The sequence below is a fragment of the Suricata suricatta genome, chromosome 13, assembly GCF_006229205.1.
Source record: "Suricata suricatta isolate VVHF042 chromosome 13, meerkat_22Aug2017_6uvM2_HiC, whole genome shotgun sequence".
Taxonomy (NCBI): Eukaryota; Metazoa; Chordata; class Mammalia; order Carnivora; family Herpestidae; genus Suricata; species Suricata suricatta.
Window position 1 is genome coordinate 20,208,598 of NC_043712.1, and position 27,784 is coordinate 20,236,381.

A 27,784-nucleotide genomic window follows, 5' to 3' on the forward strand; every position below is an offset into this window, starting at 1 on the left:
CATAGAACTCCCCTATGACCCAGCAATAGCACTGCTAGGGATTTACCCAAGGGATACAGAAGTGCTGATGCATAGGAGCACATGTACCCCAATGTTCATAGCAGCAATGTCAACAATAGCCAAAACATGGAAAGAGCCTAAATGTCCATCACCTGATGAGTGGATCAAGAAGATGTGGTATATATATATACAATGGAGTACTACATGGCAATGAGAAAGAATGATATATGGCCATTTGTAGGAAAGTGGATGGACCTCGAGGGTGTCATGCTAAGCGAAATAAGTCAGGCAGAGAAGGATAGATACCATATGTTTGCATTCATAGGTCTAACAGGAGAGACCTGGCAGGGGACCATGGGGAGAGGAAGGGGGAAAGAGAGCGGCGAAGAGCGAGGGACACAGATCAAGGGAGACTACTGAATACTGGAGACAATCCATGGACTGAAAGGGGAGGGAGCGGGGGGAGGGGGTAATGGTCATGGTGGGAGGCACTTGTGGGGAGAAGCACTGGGTGTTATATGGAAACTAATTTGACAATAAACTATTATAAAAAAAAAAAAAGAAGAAGCTTGCTTTCAGTGAGAGACCCCGTGGCACTCTGGGTCCCGCTGTCTCCCTGGACTGCAGGCCTCCTGGCTCTGGGGAGCAGCAAGCCTCCAGGCCCAGAGGGCGCGGGAGAAAAGAACCGCCACTTCCGTGAGCAGCGTGTGCACGGGAACGCCCTGTGGGCACCCCCGCGGGGGCAGCTGCTGCTGGATTTGGGGGGACCTTCGCACAAGGCTCTCCCTGGCTCTTGGATATGCTTCCTCACTGAGAGGGCAGTGCTCTTGCGCACACGCTCATTACCTTCTCGTAGTACTGGATGTTCTTGTCGGCCATTCCCATGAGCAGCTGCCGGAAATCCTGCCTCTTGCTGCTCTGCCACCTCTCCATGTCGGCTTTCAGATCAGCGTTGAAACACTCCATCCGGTCCTGACACTTCTCAACGTCTGCCGGCACCTGGAAGGAGGGTGCGTTAAAGAGGCGTTCTGTACGTGTAAGTTGGTGACTCACGCTCAAGCTCCCTTGCAAAAGGTTAAATCACTACACTGAATGCCATAAACACACTCCCTCCTCGGGGGGCCTTTATTTGAAGGCAGAGCCTTGGGTTTTCAGGTCTAAGAAGGAATTCCCAAAAGTGCTATCCTGGCCCAAATCTTCAAACGCGTCCAAGCACAACAGAGACTCATGGTGGAAACACTCCACCCTCACCCCTGTTTACTAACAGGAAGAAGAAACACTGCAATGCAGAGTCCCATATCTTTGGTTCCTCCTTTTTACCCATCCATATGTAAAAATCTGTGTGGAGTTCGCAAATGTACAGCACCTACTGGGCACTGTCCTGCTCTTCTCCTCGGTCCCGTGATGGAACTAGGAAAGGTTTTCCCATTTCACAGGAACTACCCTGTTACTTGTGACGTTTGATAACGCCTCCCCTTGTTCATCACAGAATTAACTGCAGTAAGACTATCGGCCCACTTCTCCCTCTGAACCCACATTACAAATAATCTGGAGACCTGTCTCTGCTCCCCCAGAGAGCAGATAATCAAAACTGATGAGTTAAAGTTTAGGCAATTCTGAGGAAATAGGAGGAAAATCACTTATGCATGTCTAAAAACAGAGCAGGCTATTTCAAGTTTTTCTTAAAGAAGTTTAGACTTTTGCTTTGCTCTGGTGAGTTCACCCATCCTACACAGTCTGAGGGCCTTGTGGCTACCCTGGTCCCCAAAGCATGAAGCTGCTCCTGTCCTCACTCCAGAGCTCCACAGGGCCCTGAGGGCGGCCAGGGGGCCAATGTACTTAAAACTGGGTCAGATGCCCATGAGCCAGACGCTTCCAGACAACATACAAGGCCTTGTACATTCTGAGTGCTGACGCCTGTGACCCCAAATGTCCCCAAGCTGTGGGGCACCATGAGGGGTCCATTTCTACAAACCTGGGAAGCTTTGCATTCCTGCCTTGTAGGCCAGAAAAACCAATAAACGGAAGGCAAAGGCTGAGGGAGCCGGACACATCCAGGGTTTCCAGAAGCACCGAGGGCCACACGGACCATGTGGAGATGGCTGCAGACTCAGGAGCCAGAGACTCGAGCAGTGGAGGGCGGGGTTTTCACACTGGCCTGTGTGGGGTCTGAGCTTGGGGGAGGCAGGGGTTGGAAAGAGATGGAGGGAGGCATCCTGGGTAACTTAAAAGTAAGGAACTTTTCTTGGAAGTGGGAGAAAAGCCTTTTCCAAGGCACTGAGGTTCTAGAAGAAGACAGAAAAAGGACTTGACTTTTTCTTCTGATGCCATGACCGAAGTCCCGCTGCCTTTCCCTGCTGCCTCGCCCGTCACTTGCTGCCCACGTCAGAGGGAACTGAAGAACAAGCGTGGCCTCTTCGGAGCCTTCCCCAGGGGCGCCCAGAGAACCAGCCTCAGCAGGGGCCCAGGGAGCCAGGGTGTCCGGGCCTCCCTCTCCTGCAGCCACAGTCCATCTCCCATATTCCTCTCCCGGCTCCCGCTCATTTAAGCCTCAAGGTACAAGTTCCCTGGAGCAACTTCCTGTTTGCTTAGCAAAACTGCTGTGCCCAGGAGGAAAGCAAAGCTCTGAAAAAGAGAACCTGGTTGGGCCCGTGGAGAAGAGAGAGGCCAGGGTCTCTGATCCAAAGGAGAACTTTTCTAGGAAAGATTCCTGGGTCGGTTCTGAAGATAGGAACTCTGGTCGACCCACAGAAAATAAGAGTCAAGGGGCAGCTGGGCAGCTCAGTTGGTTAAGCATTCGACTTTTGATTCCGGCTCAGGTCATGATCTCACGGTGCGTGGGTTCAAGTCCCCGCATCAGACTCTGTGCTGACAGTGTGGAGCCTGCTTGGGATTCTCTCTCCCTCCCTCTCTCTCTCTGTCCCTCCCCTGCTCATGCACACACTCTCGATCTCTCAAAATAAATAAATAAACAGTTTTTTAAAATTAAGAGTCAAAACCATGGCCCTGGATTTTATGATGACCTGGGCCTCGATTTGGGACATATCTGGGACTCATCGGTGTCACAGCACGGTCTGTGCTGGGCGCGGAGGAAGGCCGAGGCGCTCGGCTCTCGGGAGGCAGGTCTTGTTTCAGGTCGCCTACCGTGTCGCTGGGAAGGGACTAAATGTGCTGGACATCTGGGTGAGAGCTTGCTGGCACTTTCACTTCACTTGGCCCCGCGGTAAGCCTGCCGAGGGAGGGCTGGACAGCGAGTGCAGCCTGGAGGAGGGATCAGGCGTCCCCGAAGGCTCAATCCCACTGAGGAGACAGCGGGAGGACGGCACTCCAGAGTGACAGCACGTACAGGTGAGAGCAGGGAGACAACCCCTGGGCCCAGCTCAGGAACAGGCCACAGCGCCCGCAAAGGCACAGAGAGAGAACTCTAGCCGGCAAGACGGTGGCAGGGGTGGGGGTGGGGGGAGTGGTGCAGAGTAAGAAGACAGGAAGGCTGGGATCCTGGGGCCAGGTTTTGTCAGCTGCCCCCTTTTTTTGAAAATAGAAAAGCCTGTGCTTCCTCTAACTACATAGCCAGTTCTGGAGCCAGGCTTCCGGAGTGTGAGTACCACACGTGTCACTTCCTAGGTGGGTGATGTTGGGCCTCTCCATGCCTTAGCTTCTGTTTCCAGCTAATACCCGCCACCTTATGAGGTTATGAGGTTAAACAAGAGAACATGCATAAAACACTTGTGCCTGGCACAGATTAAATGCTCCCCAAATATTGCTTAGTTCTGATCAGTATCAATGCTGTAAACTGCTGTTCTCACAAGATAATCGACCATGTGTATCGCCCCTCCATCAAGAACGAACATTATGAACTTTATTCCATGTCATATGAAAAGGTTTCTCTTTTTGTTTTCCAAATATAAAAATTACTAAATACATTCTTTCATCCTTTACACCACCCTTCACCCATGCTACCTCAGCCTGAGATTTCACCAGAGATCAGAGATGAGTCAACACCAAAATATACTGGCATGAGATCACCCCACGTGCCCTGGAACCAGGGCGGCGGCTGTAACACAACAAAGGACCGAGCAGATCAGACCAGCCTGGTGGAGACGCAACTGACAGATGTGGCCACTGACTGCACGTGAGAAATGACACACGTTAGAGAGGAGCCTGAAGTTTGTGGTCTGGGTGACTGGGCAACAATGCATCGTAGGGCTCAGGATAAAGGACAGGTGCATGGACTAGAAAAAGGAGGTAGCTGCAGCCATGGGAAGGGTGAGACCCCACCCCCACCCCCAACAAGAGGGGGCTGGGAAAACTCAACCACAGCAACCACCTGATTTGACTATGGGCAAAGGACCTGAATTAGGTATTTATCCAAAGGTCTACAAATGGCCAGCGAGCCTATTAAAATATTGCTGCACATCCCTAACCACTAGGGAAATGCAAATCAAAACCACAGTGAGAACCACCTCAAATCCATTAGATAGCTACTACCAACAACAAAAACATAACAAGTGTTGGCCAGATGTAGGAAATTGGACCCTACACTTGTGTAGAACTTTAGTAGAACACTTCCTCAAAAACTAAAAATAGAATCACCATATAATCCAGCAATTTGACTTTTTTTTTAAGATCTTATTTTTAAATTTTTATCTTCAATTTAAAGAATATTTTTTAATGTTTATTTTATCTTTGAGAGAGACAGAGATAGTGTGAAAAGGGGAAGGGCAGAGAGAGAGGGAGATACAGAATCTGAAGCAGGCTCCAGGCTCTGAGCTGTTAGTACAGAACCCGATGTGGGGCCCAAACTCATGAACCACAGATCATGACCTGCTAAAGTTGGATGCTTAATCAACTGAGCCACCTAGGTGCCTCTATTTTTTTTTTTAAGTTTATTGAGAGAGGGTGAGCACACAAGAGAGTGGGGGAGGGGCAGAGAGCGAGAAAGAGAGAGAGGGAGAGAGGGAATCCCAAGCAGGCTCTACGCTCAGCACAGAGCCCAATGTGGGGCTCAATCCCACAACTGTGAGATCATGACCTAAGCTGAAATCAAGAGTTGGACACTTAACTGACTGAGCCACCCAGATGTCCCTAAGATTTTATTTTTAAGTAATCTCTCCACCCATGTAGAGCTGGAACTCACAACCCCAAGATCAAGAGTCGTGGGCTCTACCGACTGAGCCAGCCAGGCCTCCCCGGCAACCCCACTTTGGGGTGAATACCCAGAAGACTGAAAGCAGGGCCCCATGGAGGTATCTGTCCTGCCACATCCATTGCAATATTACTCACAATAGACAAAGGTGGAAGCAACTCAAGACCTGTCCACAGATAGATGCATAAACAAAAAGGGGTACAGATACACAGTGGAATATTCTTCAGCCTTAAAGGGGAGGGAGATTCTGACACATGCTATAACATGGATGAACCTTCAGGACATTTTCCTAAGTGAAATAAGCCAGTTATAAAGACAAATATTATACGATTCTACTTATAAGAGGTGCTAGAGTAGTCAGACTCCTAGAGACAGAAAGCATGATGATGGTTGCCAGGGGCTGGGAGGAGGGGGAAATTAAATGGGCACAGAATTTCAGTTCCTCAAGATAAAAAAAGGCCTTCTGGAGACCCATTGCACAACAATGTGGATTTGCTTAACACAACTAACTATACACTTAGAAACAGTTAAGATGGTGATTTTGGTTATGTGTATCTTGCCATGATTGAAAAAATTTTTAATATATGGGGAAATCTAAGAGGGGGTGGGGGGTCGAAGGGTGGAATTCATGGCGAAGTATAAATCTATAGGGTTAATAAAAGGATCAACAAAGGATACTAAGAAAGATGAGCACAGAACCAGGAAGGAAGTCAGTGAGCAGACCAATAGAAACACAAGGATGGAGAAGGAGGAGAGGGGAGGAGGAGAGGGAAAGAGGAAGAGAGGGGAGGAGGAGAAGGAGGAGGGAAGGGAGGAGGAGGAGGAGAGGGGAGGAGGAGGAGGAGGAGGAGAAGAGGGGAGGGTGGAAAAGAAGAGACCAAGAGGAGCCAGGAATTGGGACGAGCTGTCTGAAGGGCCAGCTACTAAAGGTCCCAACTTAATGGAGAGGGAGGCTGCTGGCCCACACACTCAGCTCCCGTTCTTCCCGCTTCTGTTTCTTTCTGAATGGTGTCCTTGTAACCATCAGTTCATTGACCAGGGACACCCAGCATTGCTCATCTCAGGGTTTTAATTTTTTGACTGAGGTGCATTAGACCTTGTGTCTGAACGACATGGAGATGGCGACACCCAACGCTGATGGTCAGCTGTCACCTATCACAAGACACCAATAACAAGAAATCACCAGATAGGACTTCAAAAGATAACACTTCTAAGTGCTACATTTGACACCGCATTTGTCACAGTGGCTCCCTTCTGTCTCATGAGAATTTCCATTACAGAAGATGGGTTGTTGGAGGGATGGGAAAGTGGTAATGTGAAATGAGCTCAAGCATTTTTGTGTGTTGGGGAGCAGAGTGGGAAGCAAATTCATTCAACACTCATTTAAAAATTGAGCTCTCCCAGGGGCACCTGGGTGGTGCAGTCAGTTAAGCGGCCAACTTAGGCTCAGGTCATGATCTCATCATTTGTGAGTTCAAGTCCCATGTAGGGCCCTGTGTTGACAGCTCAGAGCCTGGAGCCTAATTCAGATTCTGTGTCTCCCTCTCTTGGCCCCTCCCCTGCTTGCATTCTGTCTCTCTCTCTGTCTCAAAAATAAAACATTTTTTAAAAACTTGAGCTCTCTCATGTACCAGGCATTCCTAGGCCCTACAAGAGCAATCTCTCCCTAAGTTTCCGTCCTGGAGGTGTCACGTTATCTGCTCCCTGGACAAGAGCAGGTTGGTAAAGTCCCTAAAGATTATGTAAGGCAGACATGATCCCGAGATTTGGAGGAGCAGGGTCCATGGCTGCTATGGGTCAGCACCCAGAACCAATGACAGAATGGATTCAACATGGTAGTCTTCTCGGCCATGTGCTGCTGGGTGAAGTGGGGGGCACAGCTTCCTCGCTGGTGCAGTGTGCGCAAAGCAGCATGGAGCCCCCCAGCCCTCTGGGAAGCCAGAGTCCCAGGCTGGTCATCTTGTTTCAAGCAACCTGGTCCGTTTATCCCCGTGCACTGTACACATATTTTCATTTTCTACATGAGTCATGAGATGGAAAAAACTTGAGAAAACCCTGAGGCAGGGTAAGATTGAGAACATGCTACTGTACTGGGCAAATAGGAAGTCACTGGTGCCCCGAAAGAATGCTTTAACACACGCACACACACATACACACACATGCACACAGAAACAAAGTTCAGGTGCAGAGGAAGAAGTGAGTGCGCAAGGCGGGCAGAGAGCAGGTGCACTGAGAACAGAGGAGCCACAAGCTCACCTGTGCGAAGACTGGAAGGAGCTCACACAGCAACAGAGACCCAAGCGAAGGTCTACATTCTCGCCCCTCCTCCCACCTGTGGTCATCTACACGTGCTTACAAAAGCCGGCAGCTCTACCTACGGAGCAAAGCTTGCTGGGAGCCCCGGCCTGGGGATAGAGGCACCAGCTTTGAAGCCGGGCACATCTGAGGGCCCATTCCAGCTCCACACTCAGCTTCAGCACGTTTGTATGTCATTCCGCCGAGCCCCAGCTCCTCATCCCACAGCGGGAACCACCACAGTACAGGAGGTGCTGTGGGAATTACGTAAGTGAGGTGGCAGGGTCCTGCCCTTCCGTGGCTGACGTGACCTCTGGCTTTCCAACCCAGGCTGGCACGGCGGCCACCGCGGAGAGGACAGGGAAACACCAGGCACGTCTCTCCCCACTCGTCCGGAGTGTCTGAAAACGGCAGGTCCATAGAGGCTCCACGTGAAGAAGTCTCCTTGCTCCCATCATGCTCTATGGCTGGAGCTCCTGCTACCTGTCACACTCCCCAGTCTAGAAAGTTCACTGCACTGGTGGTTCTGAGAGTTCTGAAACTTGTGCTCTTCCTACCAAACCCTCTTCCACTCGCAGGGGCCTCGGCCGCCCCCCGAAGTGGCTGCTGCCCCAGACCCAAACCTGGCGGCACAGTTTCTGCTGCTCCCACCGTGAGCACACTCCTGGGCGCCACCACCATGGCAGTCCCTGTCTTGTTAATTACCACAATTGCTAAAAAAAAAAAAAAAAAAAACGGGGGGGGGCAAAATTAGCACTGGCATGGCTCAGTGTCCTACCAGAAAGAGGGAGGACCGAGACGGCTCACCCACAGCGTGCTGAGAGAATGGGGGCACGTTCAGGCCTCCCTCGTAGTCTCACTGGCTGGAAAGGAACCCTCCCCTTCTTCTAAGAACTCCTGTGATCAAGAGAAGAGTCGTATGGGCGATGCTGATGCTCCAGGAAGGTGAAAACAGCAACAGCAATATCGTGACACCCCCTGGTAGGAGAAGAGAAGCCACCCGGGCCCACGAGGAGCGGAGATCACTAGACAGGGGCCCCCGCAGCCTGGCTGGCTGGGACATGGGAGCCAGAGATGGCTGTCCCCTGGGCTCCATCAGCTCCAAGGCGCTGTGACCTTTAGGCAGCCAGCATGCCAGGGCAAGGTCAGCATTTATTTTGGCTTATTATTCATAACCTGTAGCTCCTGTCTTTACAAAGGAACCGTTCCATACAGAGCTCAACAGAGATTAAATGACAAGCCAGCCTCTGAGAAAGCTTGTATTTCAGCGGTGAGCAGCGATGAATGCTGTCAGAACATCTTGTAAAGACAGGGTCTCCAGCTTCCAAACTAGGCCAGGGACACAACGTGCTAGCTCTCCCTCCCTCCCGAGCCAGGAAAAGTGACTTCTTTATTTCTGTTGCAAAGCTGAATTGTTGGAATGAAATTTTGGAATCTATAAACACAGTATTTCATGTCATTCCTTTAAATGAGACGGAGACACAGGCTCAGCCAATGGTACCATGTTCTAGAATATCACAGAGACAGCTAGGAATGAGTCAAGGAACAGGCAGCTGGAAGACGGAGCTGTGCACATGTCTGCATTCCCATCATGGTCCCAACACACAGGACGGAAGCAGGCCAACAGCCTGTGGCAAGAGGAGTGGAAGAGACGTGCCTAGCATTCCGGCCAAGTCCCCACTATGCACACGGGGCCAATGACAAGAGTCCCTCTCCATATCATCTGACTTTCCATCAGCTGGATGCAGACCTCACTCTCCTGTAGATCACCATGGGCGACATGGCGGCAATGCCACGGACACGAATCGTATGCCTGCCGGGCGCTGGATAAAGACCCTGGGCATCAACGAAGCCAGGCAAGTCATCACACTGCTTTGTGCCTCTTTCCTCACTCATGAAATGGGGAAAGAACAATGCCCTCCCTCCCGGCCTCAGATACCGTTGTGGTGATCATGTGAAGCAATTAATATATACATATTTTCAAGTACTATAAGGGGGCACCTGGGTGGCTCAGTCAGTTAAGCACCCAACTCTTGGTTTCTGCTCAGGTCATGATCTCACAGTTTGTGAGTCTGAGCTCTGAATCAGGCTCCACGCTGAGTGCACAGAGTCTGCTTGGGATTCCCTCTCTTTCCCTCTCTCTCTGCCTCTCCCCCACTTGCACACTCACTCAAGTGCTCACTCCTTCTCAAAATAAATACATAAACTTAAAAAAAAAAGTACTGTATAGAGTCAGGGTGTGCCATTTCTGAGGTCTGGGTTTCAACTCTCCAAAGCTGGGTCCTTTCCGGGGGCATCTCGGTATGCCAACAGCAACAGGAAGAACCAAGGCAGAGGAAGACCAACAGTTTTGATGTAAAACTACTTCCCAGAACTCTGGGTCCCTGCTATCTATTTGTTTTAGTGACATTCCCTACCCCACCCCTTTTTAGGAAACAAGTATACCTTCCAATTGCAAACAAAAAGGAGCGCAGTAACATCGTGGTAACTGGCCAGGCGCTAAGGTCAGACTGCAGGATTTCATCCTGGCTCTCGCCCTTGCTAGCTGCGAGGTCGTGGGCCTTGGTTTGCTCATCTCTCAGATGGGAACAGTAACGGCACCCAAACCACACGACTGCCGTATGGAATAAATGAGATGACGTGAAGTGCTGAGCACACTATAAGCCCTTGCACATTGGCTATTATCACTCTTGCCTGTAGTCCCGGCTGCGGGAAGGAGGACACACACATGGCAGGGACCAATACGACAGATGCGATTTTACAGCAGGATCCTCCATCTGGACCCAGAGCCCTGCAGCCGGTGGGGGGGGCATCCTAAATAAGCTCAACCAGTGCTTCTTATACTTTGTGGTGGTAAAGGACCCCTATTCAGTGGCCTTTTCCCCCAATACGACAAACCTGTAGACCTACTACGCATTAACTAGTGTGTAGTTTGCTCCACGTGAGCCCGTTTGACGACACTCACGCTGAATGTTCGACAAGGGTCAGAGTGCTATAAAACTGCTGACTCAGCCTCTGCTCCTTTCTTGTCATGGATCGGCGACAGCTCGCGGATGAGTTAGCAAACCATGCTGCTGAGAACACTGATCTAGGCTGTTCTTCCCCTTCTCTTCAATCCCATTTTACAGAGAGGAACTGCCCTTGAATGGCAAAGCTGGAAGTCCTTAAAAAAGAAGTCTCAGGAGACAGCAGAAAACTCAACCCCAAATGCCCATTAGAAACTTCCAGAAATAAGACATCAAAGACAGCGAACAGGAAAAGGACAGCGTGAACACAGCCCAGCCGGCACCGACCGCCTGAGCTGGATGGATCTGGGGACAAGGCCTCACTCAGCGCCAGCAGCCCTGGGGAGCCCAGCCCTCCCTGAGGGGCTCCTCTGACCTTGGGGCGGTCCTCCTTCCTCAGGGCCACGGCTTCCAGCTTGGCTTCGTACTCTGCTTGCACTTGGTCCCTCTTCTTCAGCACGCCCTGCAGGAGGAGAGAAGGGGACACATGTGACACAGAGTTCAGAGAGGAGCCTCCAAGCCCAGGCGGTTGCTTCTCGACTCTATTCCTCCCCCAAATCTCGGCGCGCCCAGGAGGCCCAGCCAGGTGCTCCAGGACAGTCTGACTGCCGTGTGACATGGACGCCAGAGGAAGTGGGGCGGAGGAGGGGTGGCTTTCCAGCACAGTAACTCAGCCTGATACTGACAGTGGCCAACGCTCTGAGGAAGGATGAGCGGTCGGGGGAGCAGTGCGCATCCTCAGCCACACCGATGGACGGTTCAGCTGCTCCGTGTGCAGAGAGGCCTCCGCTGTGGAGCCTGGCGGGTGACAATGCAGGATGTTCTCTGAACCGTTCACGGAAAAGTGTAAGTCAAGAGAGTTCTGGATTCTGATTCATCGAGTTGATCCCTGGTGGACTAATTGGCTCACTGATCCACGAGCGGCTCATCTGTCCACCCATTTGCTCCAGGTGTGCAAAGAGCAAAGAGATATACCCGCTACCTAAGAGGTTCCAGCTAGGAAAGGGATGCGGACCTAGCACGAAGCTGCGTCAATGTACAGCTTCAGAATCCCTAGAACCAGATGGTGCGTCGTGTAGAGTGAGCGATAAACGAGCTCAAACAGAGCTGCCTAGACAGGGCCAGGATAAGGCAAGCCAGGCGCCTGGGATGCAAAATTTAAGAAGACAATCTCTCTCTCTCCTGTAAGTGCGAGGTTAGCACTTGAGCTGAGCATCTCCCTAAACCTGTGCCCTGGGCGCCGCCCTTGCCTCACCTGGTCCAGGCTCTGCTAAGACTGGCTAGCTAGGACAGGAAGGGTGCAATCCACAGGCCAGAAAAACATCTGTTTCTCCCAGTGTTTCTTTTCTCTTCTTTGAAGTATAAGCATGAACAGCAAATCAAGAGTGATTACAAAGTTTCTTTCCCACTATTTCAGAAGTCACAAAGAGCTCTGAACGTTTCTAATCTCATGTTTTTCCCACAGGCGTCCTCCAGCAGAGTATGGAGTCAGGGAGGAGCGTTCCCTGGCCAAGCAGAGGGGAGCGGGGGACACTGTGAGTCCCTGATAATGGACTAAAGAGTGAGGAGCTGCTGGATGGCTGAGTGCGCTCCGGGAGGGGGGATCTTCTAATGAAATGTGCCAACACAGGAAAACTCCAGTCTTGCCCTGAAGTAGCTCCTTTGAGAAGTGTTTTACCTGGAGAAGAACACGAGGTAAAACGTGCACCAGCTTAGCTTTGGTTTGCCACTCTTCCTTCTCCAAGTGCTCCAAGTTCCCTCCCACACCCACGGAGCTTTGGGTAGGAATGTTTGCCGTGCTGTTTGACAGACCTCTCTACTAACGCTGGAAACGTTCTATAACCTGCACTTAATACAGGGGCCCCTGGCCCCACCTGCTCATGAAATTGGCTGGTCTGACTGAGGAACTGGATTTAAATTTGTGTTTAACGGATTTGAATTTAAACTTAAATAGCCACCTATGGCTAGCGGCTGCCATATCGGACAGCACATAGATACATAAAGTAAAATCACAAAAAAGTTAGGGGTCTTTTCTGGATTTCATGGAATCTGGAAAATATTCTACATCTACTAGTCTGGTAGCAGCAGTAATAAAACCCATAATCTCTACCCAAGAGAAAGAGACACACAGTGCTATCCACAGAGACACTTAGGTGGTTCCCCAAGGCATGATGGGACAGCAGGGAGGGGCCCACTGGCACCCCCATCACTGCTGTGGGCCCCCGTCATGGGACACCTCAGACCTGCCTGGACAAAGCGCACACTCGGACTAGGAATGGGCTGAGCTGTCCCAGTGATACACTGTCAGTCGTGGCAAGAACCTCATAACCAAAGCTAGATACGCTCTCAGAACAGTGCCCTGGAATCCAGTCAGCACAGCGTGGGGCTTCCTGTCCCTCATTCTGTCCCAAGACTCTCTGCTGAGGATGCCACGGCCCCCAGGAGGGGAGGGATGGCAAGAGATGTCAGCTCCACACAGCTACACCGGACAAAATGTATGTCCTCTCCCTATCCTAAAGCAGGTGAGGGGCCCCCAGATTCAGACACTCTCTTTCCCCGTAGGTAGCCTGAGCCCTCCCTGGCTCCTTGGCCACTGCTACCCCCACGTCACCTGAAGTGACCAGAATGCTCCCTTCTGGTGCAGGCTGCTGGAGGGTTTGCACTAACATCCCCACCTCACTGGGCAGCAGAAAAGACTCACAAGGACCCTGCAGAAGTAAAAGGATCTTATCCCCATTTTATAGATAGGAACACTAAGGTAGAGCAGAGGGACCTGGCTGACACCACACTGCTCCCGGCACAGCGCTGACTCACTTAGGCAGTTCCGGCTGCATTCCAGGACGGCGTGGGGTTTCCCCGTCTGACTGGGATCCCAACCACACTCCGGGCTGGGAAACATGTTTTGAATCTAGCTGGACTGACTACCATCTCGTCGGAAGCATCTTTGCTCACAGCTGGTGATGATCTGAGAGGCGCAGCCTTGTACTCCAAACAGCACAGGCTGTGTTGGTAAAACTGGCTAGACCACCCTAGGCTTGATGGGGCTCGAGCCTGAGACAGCAGGGAACAAGAGGCTGAGTCACCAGCTCCAGAGAGGTCCCTCTATGCCTGAGTGACAAGCAAAAGATACTCATCATCTGGGCGTCTCTGAGAACTCTGTAGGGGTCTCTGATTCTTTTAATTTTTTATGTCTTTATTTATTTTTGAGAGACAGTGCAAGCAGGGGAGGGTCAGAGACAGAGGGAGACACAGAATCTGAAGCAGGCTCCAGGCTCTGAGCTGGCTGTCAGCACAGAGCCTGGCGCAGGGCTTGAACCCACAAACCATGAGATCATGACCTGAGCCAAAGCCAGCCGCTCAACCCACTGAGCCACCCAGGTGCCCCAGGGTCTCCGATTCTAGTGGATATAGTAAATCTGAAGGTCGACTGCATGGAGATACTTTGCGTCCCTCTGCCCTTCCCTATACAGCCATCCTCACCCTGTTTCTGCCCTGCCTTTATGTGTCTTCATGACCCAGGTGCTGGGGTGCGGAGGACAACACACACAAAACTCTTGCCTTCACAGAGCTCACATTCTAGGAAGGAGGCAGATACCACACCGTAAAATATACTAATACAGAGTGAATGAGCTAGTGCTGAGTGTGGAGGAGGAAAAAGAGAACAGGACAGTGGGATGATGCAAAGTGCTAAGGGTTTGGGGGATGATGGAACTGTACGTAAGGTAGCCAGGAAGGGCCTCGAGGAGGAGGCGGCGACTTTTAATCAGACGTGAAATAAGTTTCTCTCATATGATGTGGGTTTTTCTTAATGTAACTCTTCGTCGTGATTTTAAGATGGTCCTAGTAATCTGGTACTTCACTACCCTTCTTTTCAAATGTAGAGAGAAAAAAAGGACTCCATTTCTTTAACAAATAAATTTCAAGGAAGAAATAAATGGGGAGGGATTTTTTAAATGCTTAAGAAACATATCAGGAAAAGTATGGATTTTATTTGGATCACGATTTGGAAAAATACCTACAAAGACAGTGCCTGAGACACTGGGGAATGAACACTCCAGGTCATTGGAGTTTATCCGTTTGTCGGTTTACTGATGTTTGAAGAAATCTTAAGAAAAAAATTTTGGGTGTGATAATAATGTGGTTCTTTTCTTAAGATAACACTTGTATGTTAGAAATATGTACTAACTATTTTTGTATGAAGTGCTCTGGTGCCTGAGATTTGCTTTAAAACAATCCAAGGGGGATGCCTGGGTGGCTGAGTCGGTTGAGTGTCTGAGTTGGGCTCAGGTCAAGATCTTGAGGTTCATGGGTTTGAGCCCCGGGTTGGGCTCTGAACAGCTCAGAGCCTGGAGGCTGCTTCTGATTCTGAGTCGTCTTCTCTCTCTGCCCCTCCCCTACTCATGCTCTGTCTTCCTCTCTCTCTCTCAAAAAATAAAGATTTAAAGAATGATAATAATCTAAGGGGGGGTTACCTGGGTAGCTCGGTCAGTTAAGTGTCCAACTCTTGGTTTCACCTCAGGTCATGATCTCACAGTTGTTAAGATTGAGCCTCGCATTGGGCTCTGTGCTGACAGCACAAAGACTGCTTGGGATTCTCTCTCTCTTCCTCTCTCTCTTTGCCCCTCCCCTGGTTGTGCATGCACACACACACGCGCACACACACACACACACTCTCTCTCTCTCTCTCAAAATAAAACCTAAAAAAAAAAATCAAATCAAATCAAGTCAAATAACCCAAAGGGAGGAGAGCAGGTGGGCACAGAGCTCAGACGAGATGGACCAGGAGTGGGCAACTGCCGGAGCAAGCAGGAGGGTGTGTGGGGGATTGTTACACGTCCTACTTTTGGATGTTTCAATTTTCCTGTAATAAAAAAGTTAAACAATGGACACATAATACCAGTCATCCAAAATGTTAGTAACAAGCTAATAATAACCACTGACCTACAATGACAACAGTGTCTGGAAGTTAAATCACAGATACATTCTGTGGTTTGGCGCTCAAGCTCTGTACTGGATATTTTCCAAGAAAATACCACAATGGTCAGGATCAACTGGAAAGCTCATCATTCCAGCTCCACCCCCAGAACTCATGCAGGTCTTCGGCTGGTGAGACTGTGGGCTCACAAACTTGGAGGAGGAGGAAGAGGTAGTGTAAAAACAGGCCCCAACACAAAAGGTCAGTAACTGCCAAAAAGCCTCCAAGTCCGGAAGGTTTTTAAGCTTCAAACCTTTTTGTAAGAGGGACATTAGGATGCAGGGTTGAGGAAGCAGATGAAAGCAGCAAGGACTGCTCAGCCACACGTAGAGAACTGCAGCACAGAATGGTTCATACTGTGATATGCCAGGGGCTGGTGACCCAAAAGAATACCACCCCCCCAAGGGGGATTCCTGTTGAATCACAAATGTTTTGTAATAAAGAAAGACGCTCGAATGGGAATACAAATCTAATACCCAACGTAGCCCCGTAGCTTGGTTTTGCGTGGCCCTCTAGGAGAGCGTTTTCCTGCAGGCGGAAACTTGAGTCTGACCTTGTTCCTGGTGACAGAATTTCTGATTAAATGATGGAACTTAGGTTGCCCTTTTTGACATGCTCTTGTGACATGTTCATTTTATTGAAAATGGACCACCTGTGAGTTAAAATTTCTAGGCCATGTGGGTAATATTGAAACCACACATTTGCCCCTAGTCTTAAGAGATCATTGTTGCAAAAGTTAACTTTTTTAATTAAAAAATGTATTTGTTACAGGAAAGTTGGAATATAAAGAAAAACACAAAAGAGGGGGAAATCTCATCTTCTAGGCGCAACTGGTAACATTATGTCTTCACTCTCTAGAATGACTTTGTTCTCTTGAATGACTTCTTTGAGGCTTCCCATTTCTGTGTTTTCTCTTCCTGGCTCTCTTGTTATTCAGAAGGTAGATACTGAGGTCTCCAATCCTCTCGTTTTCATATTTTTTTTTCCCCTCTCAAATCCTCCATCTTTTTGCTTCACTTTACAGGTGACTTCCTTAACTTTTTCTTCTAACTCTCCTAAATTTTTTTTCACTTCTATCATGGTTTTAATTTCCATGAGCTCTTTGTTCCCTAGATACTAAAAAAATTCTTGTTTTATGGTTGTGACATCTCTTTCTGAAGATACTGATTGTTTCCCCCTGGAAATCTTCTGCTCCCTCAATGACGTTTCACCCAGTAATACTTCTTTCTCTTTGTTTTTACTGAATACTCATATTAGAACCTTCTTATATTCAGTGACATTGTCTGCCCATTCATCCAATAGGGAAACACTAAAAACCTAACTAAAAACTCTCTGTATGTTAAAGTCTTGTTGACAATTCTCTGCAGGGACCCTGCCAGGTCATTTCATTGAGGAACCTTCCCCAATATCAGGATCTTCAAGTCTCTTCTCTTGGTTTGTTTAGATTTTCTAGAAGAGGCTCTTCTAATCCTTGTGGGGAAGACATAAGTATGAGGGCCAAGCAGAGGAAGATGACTGAAGTCTCAACATGTGGTAATCTTTTTCTTAAAAGCCCGATTTTAGGCGTTTAGCCCCTCTCCTCAACGGTGCCTGGGGTCCCTGTGTCCAGAGGGTCTCTGTTCTACCCTCCAGAGAACATGCCCAAGTTCTGGCAGAGTACAGAAGGGACAGTCACCCCTGTGTGAACAAGAAGGTCAGAATGAGAAGCTCTAACTTCTTCTTTTTTTTTAATTTTTATTTTTTTTAATTTTTAATTTTTATTTTTTAAAAATAGTTTATTGTCAAATTGGTTTCCATACAACACCCAGTGCTCTTCCCCACAAGTGCCCTCCTCCATCACCACCACCTCTTTTCCCCCTCCCCCTTCCCCTTCAACCCTCAGTTCATTTTCAGTATTCAGTAGTCTCTCAAGTTTTGCATCCCTCTCTCTCCCCAACTCTCTTTCCCTCTTCCCCTCCCCCTGGCCCTCCATTAGGTTTCTCCTGTTCTCCTGTTAGACCTATGAGTGCAAACATATGGTATCTGTCCTTCTCTGCCTGGCTTACTTCGCTCAGCATGACACCCTCGAGGTCCATCCACGTTCCTACAAATGGCCATGTGTCAATCTTTCTCATTGCCATGTAGTCCTCCACTGTGTATCTAACTTCTTCTTACACAGATTCCTGGCTAATTTTTCTCTTCAGCTCTCTCTCCCCCAAACCCAGAGGTACCTACTTGGTGCTGCCAATTCTCGACCTCTTTGAAGGGCTCCACGGCATAAACCAGGTGGCCTCCTGGTTGTTTCCCCACAATCGGCCTCAAAGGCAGCTTTTTTTAGGCACCCAAGTCCCCCATCACCTTTCAATTTGCCTTCCAGTCCCCACTGTACTACTGCTACTTCCTCCCCTGCTGCTTTTTACCTTTGCACAGCTTACACTTCACACAAAACAAAACAAAACAAAACACTCTAGTGCTGTCTTGGTGAGGTCCCATGAAGAAGTTTATATATTTAGTCTGCCATCCCTGGGAATCTCAGATTCCTAATTTTTACATATTTTTCTAACTTTTAAAAACATTTGAAATCATGTACATTTCTACATCCTGCTTCTTCATATTTTCAAGAAATTAGGCTCTCAATGTATAATTACCCTTGTTTAGGAAAAAGGACCCTTTCCCCTCAATTTTCCAGAAAATCTCTGTCCTTGTTTTCGTTTTCTTTCTCTTCCTTCCTTCATTTCCTTCCTCCCTCCCCCTTTCATTCTTTTTCTTTTCTTTTCTCTCTTTCTTTCTTTTTCTTCCTGCCTTTCTTTCTCTTTCTCTCTTTCTTTCTTTCTCTTCCTTTCTCTCTTCCTTTTTCTCTCTTCCTTTCTCTCTCTCTCTCTCTTTCTTTCTTTCTTTCTTTGTTAGTTAACACACAGTGTGGTCTTAGCTTCAAGAATAGAACTCAATGATTTATCTCTTACATATGACACCCAGTGTTCATCCCCAAAAGTGCTCTCCTTAATGTCCATCACCCAATTTAACCCATCCCTCCAACCCAAAAGCACTAGTGGCCAAACTTAGCGCCTAATCATTTGACTCATTAGCTCCACCTTGTGGTTGATAGGGGAAAAGGTGGACAGGCTGGGAAAACACACAAATAACTGACACTGGGGAAAAACAAAAAAAAAAAAACATCCAGGAACATTGTTCAAAGTATCTCCAACTCGAAGAGAAACTCTGTCTTTAAAACCAAACTTCTGGGGCGCCTGGGTGTCTCAGTCGGTTAAGCGTCTGGCTTCAGCTCAGGTCATGATCTCAGGGCTCATGGGTTCGAGCCCCGTGTGGGGCTCTGTGCTGACAGCTAGATCAGAGCCTGGAGCCTGCTTCAGATTCTGTATCTCCCTCTCTCTGACCCTCCCCTGCTCATGCTGTCTCTGTCTCTCAAAAATAAATTAAAAAAACATAAACAAAATAAACAAAAAACCCCACCAAACTTCTGCATCTACACCTGACACCTCTACTCATGATCACCACAGCCTCCGTATTATTGCATACAATGGTCACTATTGATCAGGCTCCTTCTAAAAACATTTCTCTTGGCTTCCTCTGCTTTTTTTTCTCCTACTACACTACCAATCCTCTGAGTCTCCTTTTCCACTTGGTCCTCCTCCTAATTAGGTACTAGGCCACTAAATATTGTCAGGCCTCAGGGCCAGGCCTGGACTATTCACCTGGAGCTCATCGCACTAGATGCTCTACTTCCCTCCCATAGATTTAAACACCAACTATTCAAAAATGACTCCCAAGTTTCTATTCTCCCCCTGAACTAAACTCATAACCAGTTGCCATGACTTCTCTACTTTAATGACTCACAGGCATTTCTGAACTCAAGATGGCCAGAACGACTTGATTCCTGACTGTCCAAGCCATTGTGCCCTGAACTTCTCCATTCCAATGAACAGTAACCACTGTCCACCCAGGTGCTAAAGCCAAAACCCTAGAGGTCATCATCACTCCTCCCTTTCCTTACTTCATATTAATACTGGAGCAAGTCTGGTTGGCTCTTCATTCAAAATCTTTCCCACATCCACCCCTGTAGCCCAAGCTCTACACCATAGTTATCTGCCGCATGGGTCCCTGGGACGGTCTCCTGAACGTCTCCTCAGCTCCACTGTCATTCCCTACGACCCGTTCTCCACACTGTAGCACTAGCTGTCTGCATAAATCCAAACACCTTCCTTTTTGTTCCTAAGATCAAAATCCAGACGCTTGGCAGCCATGGTCATTAAGAAGCCACTACTGCACATGTCCTGGCCCCTAGCTATTTCTTTGACCTTGCCTCCTCCCACTTGCTCCCTTGCTCACTGGACTCCACACACACACTGGCCTTTCTAATCTTCAAGGACCGCCAAGCTCATTTCTGCTTTAGGACCTTTGTGCCGGCTCCCTCTTCTGCCTATAATGGTCAATTCTCTGGTCCGTGCCCAGCTAACTCCTACGTGTCATTCAGCTCTCCAACGGAGGCCACCCCCTCCTCGTGTCTGTTCCTTACCATCTTCTTCTGACCCTCACCCCACCCTCCAGACCTCTGAGATAAGCATGCTCTTTGACTTGTAGATAAGTCCATCTTTAAACAAGATACATATCATCCAATAGTTACGTATCTTTTCAAAATGATGTGTCAAATTCAATTAAATATTTGCTGACCACTTTTCTATGCATAAGGCAGTGGGAAATGAGATGGCTCTCCCCTAACCTTCTGAAAGCTTCTCCTACCCACGTTCCGGTCATAAGGAGGCCGGTACTCAAAAGGCACTGCCCGACATTTGGTGATGTTCTCTCTGCAATGTTCTCTCCCAGCCTGTCACTATCCTAACTACACTTTACACACACCCAGGCTATAGGAAGTGAAATCCCACGTAAGGGCTCACTTGCACGTATCTTCAGGGTGTTTAACTCGAGTCTTACACCTGAGGGTAACTTTGGTGCCCCCTCCCTCCTACACACTGTTCACTATCTCTCCTCAGCATCCTTGAAATACATGATTTCAACCATCTTTCTAGTACAAACTGTCCTATTGTTCACTGAACATTGTCCATCTGTTCCACATGGCCTGACAACGCCACCTTTTCTGTGCTTTCTTTCTGCCTCCAAAGGAACAGAACATACCAAGCCACAAGTGCATTTAAAGAGAGACAATTTGAGTCTCCACTTTGAAAAGCAGGAAGTGATCTGGTTTGCTTCTTGGTCAACAGTGAGACACAGACACCAGTTGACTGCTCATTAGCACTGCGGCCATGGAACGGAAAAAAGATTTACCAGGTGGGGCTCTATTCCTTCATCTATAAGGTGAGCAAGAGAGACAAGATGATCCCAGAGACCTTCTCAGCCTCAGAGAGGAGCCTTAACCTTAGCCCCATTAGGAGAGGGCCTCAGTGATCTCCAGCATTTTCTCCATGTGGGGCTCGGCTGCCCCACAACTACTGCAATTTCCTAAGGCCCAGCCCCCTGACTCCAAATGATAAAGACGGATAGGATACTCAGTTTGATCCACTCAAGGTCATAAAGAAAGAGACTGACAAAACACCACCACACCCACACCTCCCCGCCAGAACAAAACTGCGAGGGCTTGCTCCGTCTGGAAGACCATCCAGTGGTTGACGCCAAACACATCACAGCCAGGCCTTCAGCAAGCTCCCTACTCTGTTTCGTTTTCATGCCGAATAGCAAAGTCTATCCCACTTATCCCCCAAATCACAAAGTTATTTTGGAAATGGAATTATATTTCCATTTATTCTCAGAGGAATAAAATTCTGCTACAAGGGGTGCCTGGGTGGCTCAGCTGGTTAAGCCTCCAACTCTTGATTTTGGCTCAGGTCATGATCTCATGGTTCGTGAGTTCAGGCCCTGCATTGAGCTCTGTACTGACAGCACAGAGCCTGCTTAGGATTCTCTCCCTCCCTGTCTCCCTGCTCTTCACCCATGCTTGCTGTGGCACTCTCTTTCTCAAAAATAAATAAATAACCTTAAAAACATCAAGCTAAGAATTCTTTTTTTTAAAATAGTTTTTAATGTTTATTTAGTTTTTAGAGAGAGACAAAGTGCAAGGAGGGGAGGGGGAGAGAGAGACAGTGATGCAGAATCTGAAGCAGGCTCCAGGCTCTGAGCTGTCAGCACAGAGCCCGACGTGGGGCTTGAACTCACAGACCACAAGATCATGACCTGAGCAAGTTGGACGCTTCACCAACTGAGCCACCCAGGTGAGAATTCTTAAGGAGCAGTGAGATCAGGGGACAAAGGCAAGGGAGCCACTTACGACATCTATCCCCTCCTCCCGGTGTCCTCAGACTTGGCCCCATGAACCTTGACAATTCTTAGGAGTCTGAAATAGCTGAGCGTCGGAGAGCATGGACCCACGTAGCCGTGGCATTGTCATCAAGCTCCTTCTGTCCTACCCAGACCACTCTGCAGAGATATTCTACTGCTGGAAAGAAAGGGAGCAGGTGACCTCATCTCTTTCTAACTGGGCTTAGCTCAGCTCGCCAGCAGGACCGAGCTAAGGTTTCAGAGGCCTCCAGTCCATACTTCCTCCTTCCTCTTCCCTTCCCAGAAAACGCTGTATACACTCCCATTCTCCCAGCCTGAGCACCTGATTAATGTGTTTTCAGGCTCAGTGAATAAGAAACTCAATACATATGCCTCATACACAGGGTGAAGAAAGAGAGCAAACAAGTAAGTGTTTCTCTGAATTAGAACTTCAATTACTCACATAAGCTTTTGTCTCTCTGTATAATAATATCCTAATAAAGACACCAGAGGGGTACCTGGGTGGCTCAGTCGGTTGAGTGTCCGACTTTGGCTCAGGTCATGATCTCACGGTTTGTGGGTTCAAGCCCCGCGTCAGGCTCTGTGCTGACCACTAGCTCAGAGCCTGAAGCCTGCTACAGATTCTGTGTCTCCCTCTCTCTCTGGCCCTCCCCTGCTTGCAGTCTCTCTCTCCCCCTCTCTCTCTGTCTCTCAAAAAAAAAAAATACATAAAATACATAATAAAAAAATTTTTTAAAAGACACCAGATAAACCTGTGCTAAATGACAATGTGAAATCCTCCTTCAAGTACAAATATATATTAAGTACTAACATACTTGTTTTCATTCACAAAAACAGATACTATTAACTTTACAAGTAAGGCAAAATATTCTGGCTCATTTTAAACAAGTCAAGATGTCTTTTTTTTGAGCTATAATTGACATATAACATTATATTAGTTTCAAGTACACAATATAATGATTTGAGATTTGTATGTATTGTGAAATGATCCCCACATAAGCCTAGTTAACACCCATCACCACAGATGGCTCTAAATTCGCCTTTGATAAGGACTTTAAGATCCACTCCCCTAGCAACTTTCAATCTACAATACCATACTGTTAACTAGTCACCATGCTGTGCATGACATCTCGAGACTTCTTCCTTACTCGTAACTGGGAGTTATAATGGAAGTTAAAATTAAATATGCAACGTGTAGGTCTCATTAGAAAAAAGAAAAAGCAATAGAGAAAAATGAGTAGGAAATCTGTGGAGTCAAGAGCCGTGGTTTTCAGCCTCAGTTCCACCAACCACCACCAAGACCGCCTCGGGCGAATGACCTCACATGGAAGTTCTAGCCTTATCATCGCCATACCTACCATCATATCTGAAAAGGAAATTCATATCATTTCCCTGCCCACTGCAAGAATCAGACCCAATTCCTGTCTTTTAAAGTGTTTCATTAGCAATTTTATAGAGAGTATACAAGAGACAGTGATTCATTCTAGCAAGAATGGTTTCCGTTGTCCACAATGTAATATGTATCAAGATTCTTAAAAAGTACATACCTGATGAAACAAAATGAAATGTGGGTAATGTGTATATGGGAGTCTGTCATAATATTCTCTTTGGTTCTATATATATGCTTGAAAGTTTCCATAATGAGGGTTTAAAAATGTTTTTAAAACTATTTGATTAAGTACCTTTTACGTGCCTTCTTAAGGAATAGAGTATTTTCATATCGCCATGACCTTTCTAGGTTTTCATTTTTACAACCCAAAGTTGCCTGAGGAGTTTCTCTCAAGAGATTCTTGTCAATCCTCTCTTCAACGGGTGCCCTAGATCGGCCCCAAAGACAGATCAATAAATCAGAGGTCTCCATTGGGAAGGAGGTAGGGGGCTACTTGGGATGTTCCACAAAGAGCCACATGTCCTTTTCTGTTGGTTGGGAGGCCTGACCCTTTTGTCTAACTGATGCCACACTGCACAAGTCCCTGTAGCTGTGCTCCCAAACTGGTTTAAGTACAGGCTGCGGGGGTTACTAGGGTGGGCATTAAAGCATCTGAGCCCATCCTTCTTCTGCATGTAGAATTTGAGGCTGGAAATCATTTGTCCTCAGAGCTTCTCTTCTCTTGTCCCTCGCTGCTAGATCAAAGCCATTCTGATTCTTATTCCGTTTGTACATTACCTCCTTCTCCCTTTTTCTTTAAAAGCTTTTAAAATCATAACATTTGTTCTAAAATTTTACAGTGATATGCTGTGGGTTTGTTCTTTTTTCATTCCTTTTACTGGGCAAATAGCATGTCCTTTTCATCTGAAAACTCACATCCTTCAGCTTTGGAAGATTTTCTTGTATTATTTCCTTCCACCACCCTTCTCTGTTTTCTCAGTTAGGAACTCTTCTCAGATAAAAGTTGAACCTTTGAGATTAATCCTCTATGTCGCTTATTCTTTCACATTTTCAGTATTTTCACATTTTTGTCCTACTTTCCAAGTACTTGGTTTCCTTATTTTACTTTCCAAGATTTTGTCAACCTCATTTTTAACTTTACTCCTCAATTTCGTCTCGGCAAATCAGATTTTAATTTCCAAGAGCTCTAATTATCCAATTATTCTTTTTCCATTGCATTCTGTTCTTCTTTAGTAGATGTTATACCTCCACAAACTCTCAGAGAACATTAATAGTTTCTTCCACACTTTTTCTTCATTTAATTCACATACTTGGTTTGTCACATCTTCTATTTATATGCCTATGAGGTCAGTTGACATGTGTGATCCAACCCACCCATGAGAAAGGAAACCTATACCACATGTAAATAGGCAATAATTACTTTTTGAAAATGACTAAACCAAGGAGCTTACTTAAGTGCACGCGAAGTGAGCAAGCTTACCTTCATGGAGTCAGAGTATAAAATATATTCCCTGAGCACAGGTAGAAAGTCTTCTGTCATGTCGTCCGTCAGTTCTTCCAAAGCTGTGGAGCAGTGGCCAATGCAAGCTGACACACCCTCCAGGGGCTCAGCGAGCTCCCCTTCTAATGCGCTCCACGTGGAGTACACAGGCCCGTGTTCTCTCAGCTCTACAAGGTACTCTGAAGGAGAAAGAGAAACTAATTATGCCGTGCAGGTAATTAAGACAATCACTGGTATTACTGGTCTTACTGACTCAGTGACAAGAACTCTCTACAGTAAGATGTATTTCCTTGGCCACTCACTTACCTGAGTATGCTCTCCTTTAAGCACAACATTGTTTATAATTTTTTAAATCTCTAAAACCTCATCTTAGAAGGTAACATCATAACATCACCTGACTTTACCCCATGGTGGGAATGCCATTGACTCTGGATAGTGGGGACCACAATGCCTTCTGGGGGAAGTGGTAGGAGCTATATCCACCAAATATCTTCAGAAATAACTACTCAACTACTCATATAGTAAAGAAGGATTTTTAGCAGCAATGGAGACAGAGTTTCACACGGCGTAGGGGCATGTCTTTAAAGGAATGGAAAACCAGGCGCAACGGAAAAATAATGGGATTTTAGGAAGTATTTTGATAAGGATGTGGTCTCCCATAGGCAGAGTTACTCTCATGCAGAGGTCACTCCAACACCTTGGTCCTGTCAGAATGTATTCCACATGCTCCGTAGATATAGATGGCACCAGAAGCTATCTCTGGCACCTGCAGGCCCCACGAATCACCCCCAGTGGGTAGAGGACAATGAAAGCACAGGGAACAAGGGGAAATGTTGATTTATCTCCCCTGGAAAGAAAACCTAGCCCATCATTTGTCACCAGCGTTCTTGCCTTTGAAGCAAAATGTTGTTGCCATTTTTCACAACCAGTGGATGGATGGCTACTACTGGAGACTCCTCTTCGATGTGTTTCAGGTCTTGGAGTCTGGTGTTAACCAGTATGATTGGTGTTTTTTTTTTTTTTAATGTTTTATTTATTTTTGAGGGAGACAGAGACAGAGTGTGAGCAGGGAGACACAGAATCCGAAGCAGACTCCAGGCTCTGAGCCGTCAGTAGAGAGCCCGATGTGGGACTTGAACTCATGAACTGAGATCATGACCTGAGCCAAAGTTGGATGCCCAATCAACTGAGCACCCTAGGCGCCCCAAGCCAGCATGACTGTCAACACTGCTCTGATCTCTCTGGCCTCTATGTGTGTGAGAAGACAAAAGGCGCTAACTTTCTAGGATACAGAGAAGCAGGCGCCACAAGAGGACTGGAGACAGTGCAGTGGTAACAACTTGGAAGGTTCAAGAAAGGTATGACAAGTCCCCAGGTCAGGAAGAATGAAGCAGGGGTGGGGCAGGTGAGTCAGCTTCAAGTTGAAGGCCCAGGAGGACCGTAACTTAGGCCAACACAGGTCTCGAGGCTGTCCTTTTGAACCATCTTTCTGCCAGAAAAGGTACCAAAGTTTTGCTTTTTAAAGTATCATTCTTATGAATGAAGGGAAGTTGAGTCAGTGTCTCCACTTTTAAAGCTAAAGTTAAGAGAGAAAGAGCGAGCAGTGGAAAAGCCTGGAAGCTCGGAAATGGCTGTTTGCCACGAGGAAGCAAACACAAGGGGGAGGAGCAGGACAGGGGACGGAGCGCAAAAGTATACTCCGGTCACAGCGGCCTCCTCCCCGCCTCGTGTTTATTTACTAGCTTTATAAGGACAGCGCGGCCTCCTTCTGTCGCGCCAGTATTTCTGCAGTTTGAGTCTGCTGAGCACACGTGCACCCTGGGCACGACCCAGATCTCGGCAGAGGGCTCACCTATCTCTTCTTTAATGATCCGCTGGGCTATCCGGTCGATGGTTCCCAGTTTGAGGGCAAAGGTGTCTAAGTAGTCGCCTATGGCTGCGAACTCCAGAGGTCGACTCCTCAGCTTGTAGCCTCCGGTGACGTGCTTGACGGACTCACCCACTCTAGAGAGCAGGGCCATCCCCTGCTTCTTATAGGCGTTCAGGTCCTGAGGACGACACGTTAACAAACAAACTCAAGGGGCTCCATCACTCCCACGGCCAGGATCCACTCCCCTTCCACCCTCATATACGCTACACGAAACCTACAGACGCCAGGTTTCCGCAAGATCGGCCGTTCCTGGCACTGCTCCCATACACAACACTTTTTGGGGTCGGGCTAGACTCAAAAGGGCTCGCTGGATTACAGAAGCTCTATTTCAAGTAGAGCCTTAAAAGAGAAACGCCAGTTAACCGAGTTAATTAATATATTGAATGAAGTTAGCACCTGACTGCTGCATGCATTCTGCCAAAGATGAAAAATACTGATTTGAACACGGTTGCTAGTGAGCGCCGCCCCCTCCCCCAGCATTACTGGCTTCTTTGTAATGACACTTCTGGTTTGTGACCAGACTGGGTTGTCCCAAGAAAGAGGAAGGCCTCTTCCTTCGTTGTGGCAGAACATGTAAAGGGCTCACCTAAGAACATGACCAAGGGAGGAGGGCACTTGTTGGGATGAGCACTGGGTGTTGTGTGTCAGTGATGAGTCAGGAGAATCTACCCCCGAAACCAAGAGCACACTGTATACAATGTAGGTTAGCTAATTTGACAGTAAATTATAAAAACAACAACAACAACAACAACAAACAACAAGACCAAGGTATTCCAGGTGTGTTAAAAGGTGGGAACAAGGGGAGGGGGAGACGGGGAGTCCCTGTGGTTTCACATCGCATAGCACAGCCCACGGCTTCAGGCTCACGAGATGAAAACGTGCCGGAGATCAGTCGCGCAAGCGTGTGAATGTACTTAATGCCACTGAGATGTGCATTTTTAAAAACAGTTAAGATGGTAAATTTTAGATGTATTTTACCACAGTCAAAAAAAAGAAAAGATGGGGGTATCTGGTACATTTAGTTCAGCAAGTAGAACTGAATGAGGGCTAGAATTTCTTCTGTTTCAGAGCCAACGCCCCTGCATTCGCCCACATCAAGTTGGATTTAGATTAAGACACTGACGGACTTTTTTTTTTTATATCGCCTTTCATATTAAATACCACAGATACACAAGTCTTTCCATTTTATTTTTCACATAGATTCCTAATGACCAGGGTCCACGCATTCTCTCCCTTTGTCTCTCTGTTCAGGAA

The 27,784-nt window shown here is 47.6% G+C and overlaps 1 protein-coding gene across 1 annotated transcript in view; it reads right to left on the minus strand.

Annotated features, from left to right (window-relative positions):
- SNX30 (sorting nexin family member 30) overlaps window positions 1-27,784 on the minus strand; it is a 105,092-nt gene that overhangs the window by 2,168 nt on the left and 75,140 nt on the right. The window contains exons 5-8 of the mRNA XM_029919574.1: window positions 26,453-26,648; window positions 24,580-24,779; window positions 10,823-10,909; window positions 847-999 (exon numbers count right to left, since the gene is read on the minus strand). Coding sequence (XP_029775434.1) covers window positions 847-999; window positions 10,823-10,909; window positions 24,580-24,779; window positions 26,453-26,648 — 636 coding nt within the window. The remainder of the gene's footprint in view (window positions 1-846; window positions 1,000-10,822; window positions 10,910-24,579; window positions 24,780-26,452; window positions 26,649-27,784) is intronic.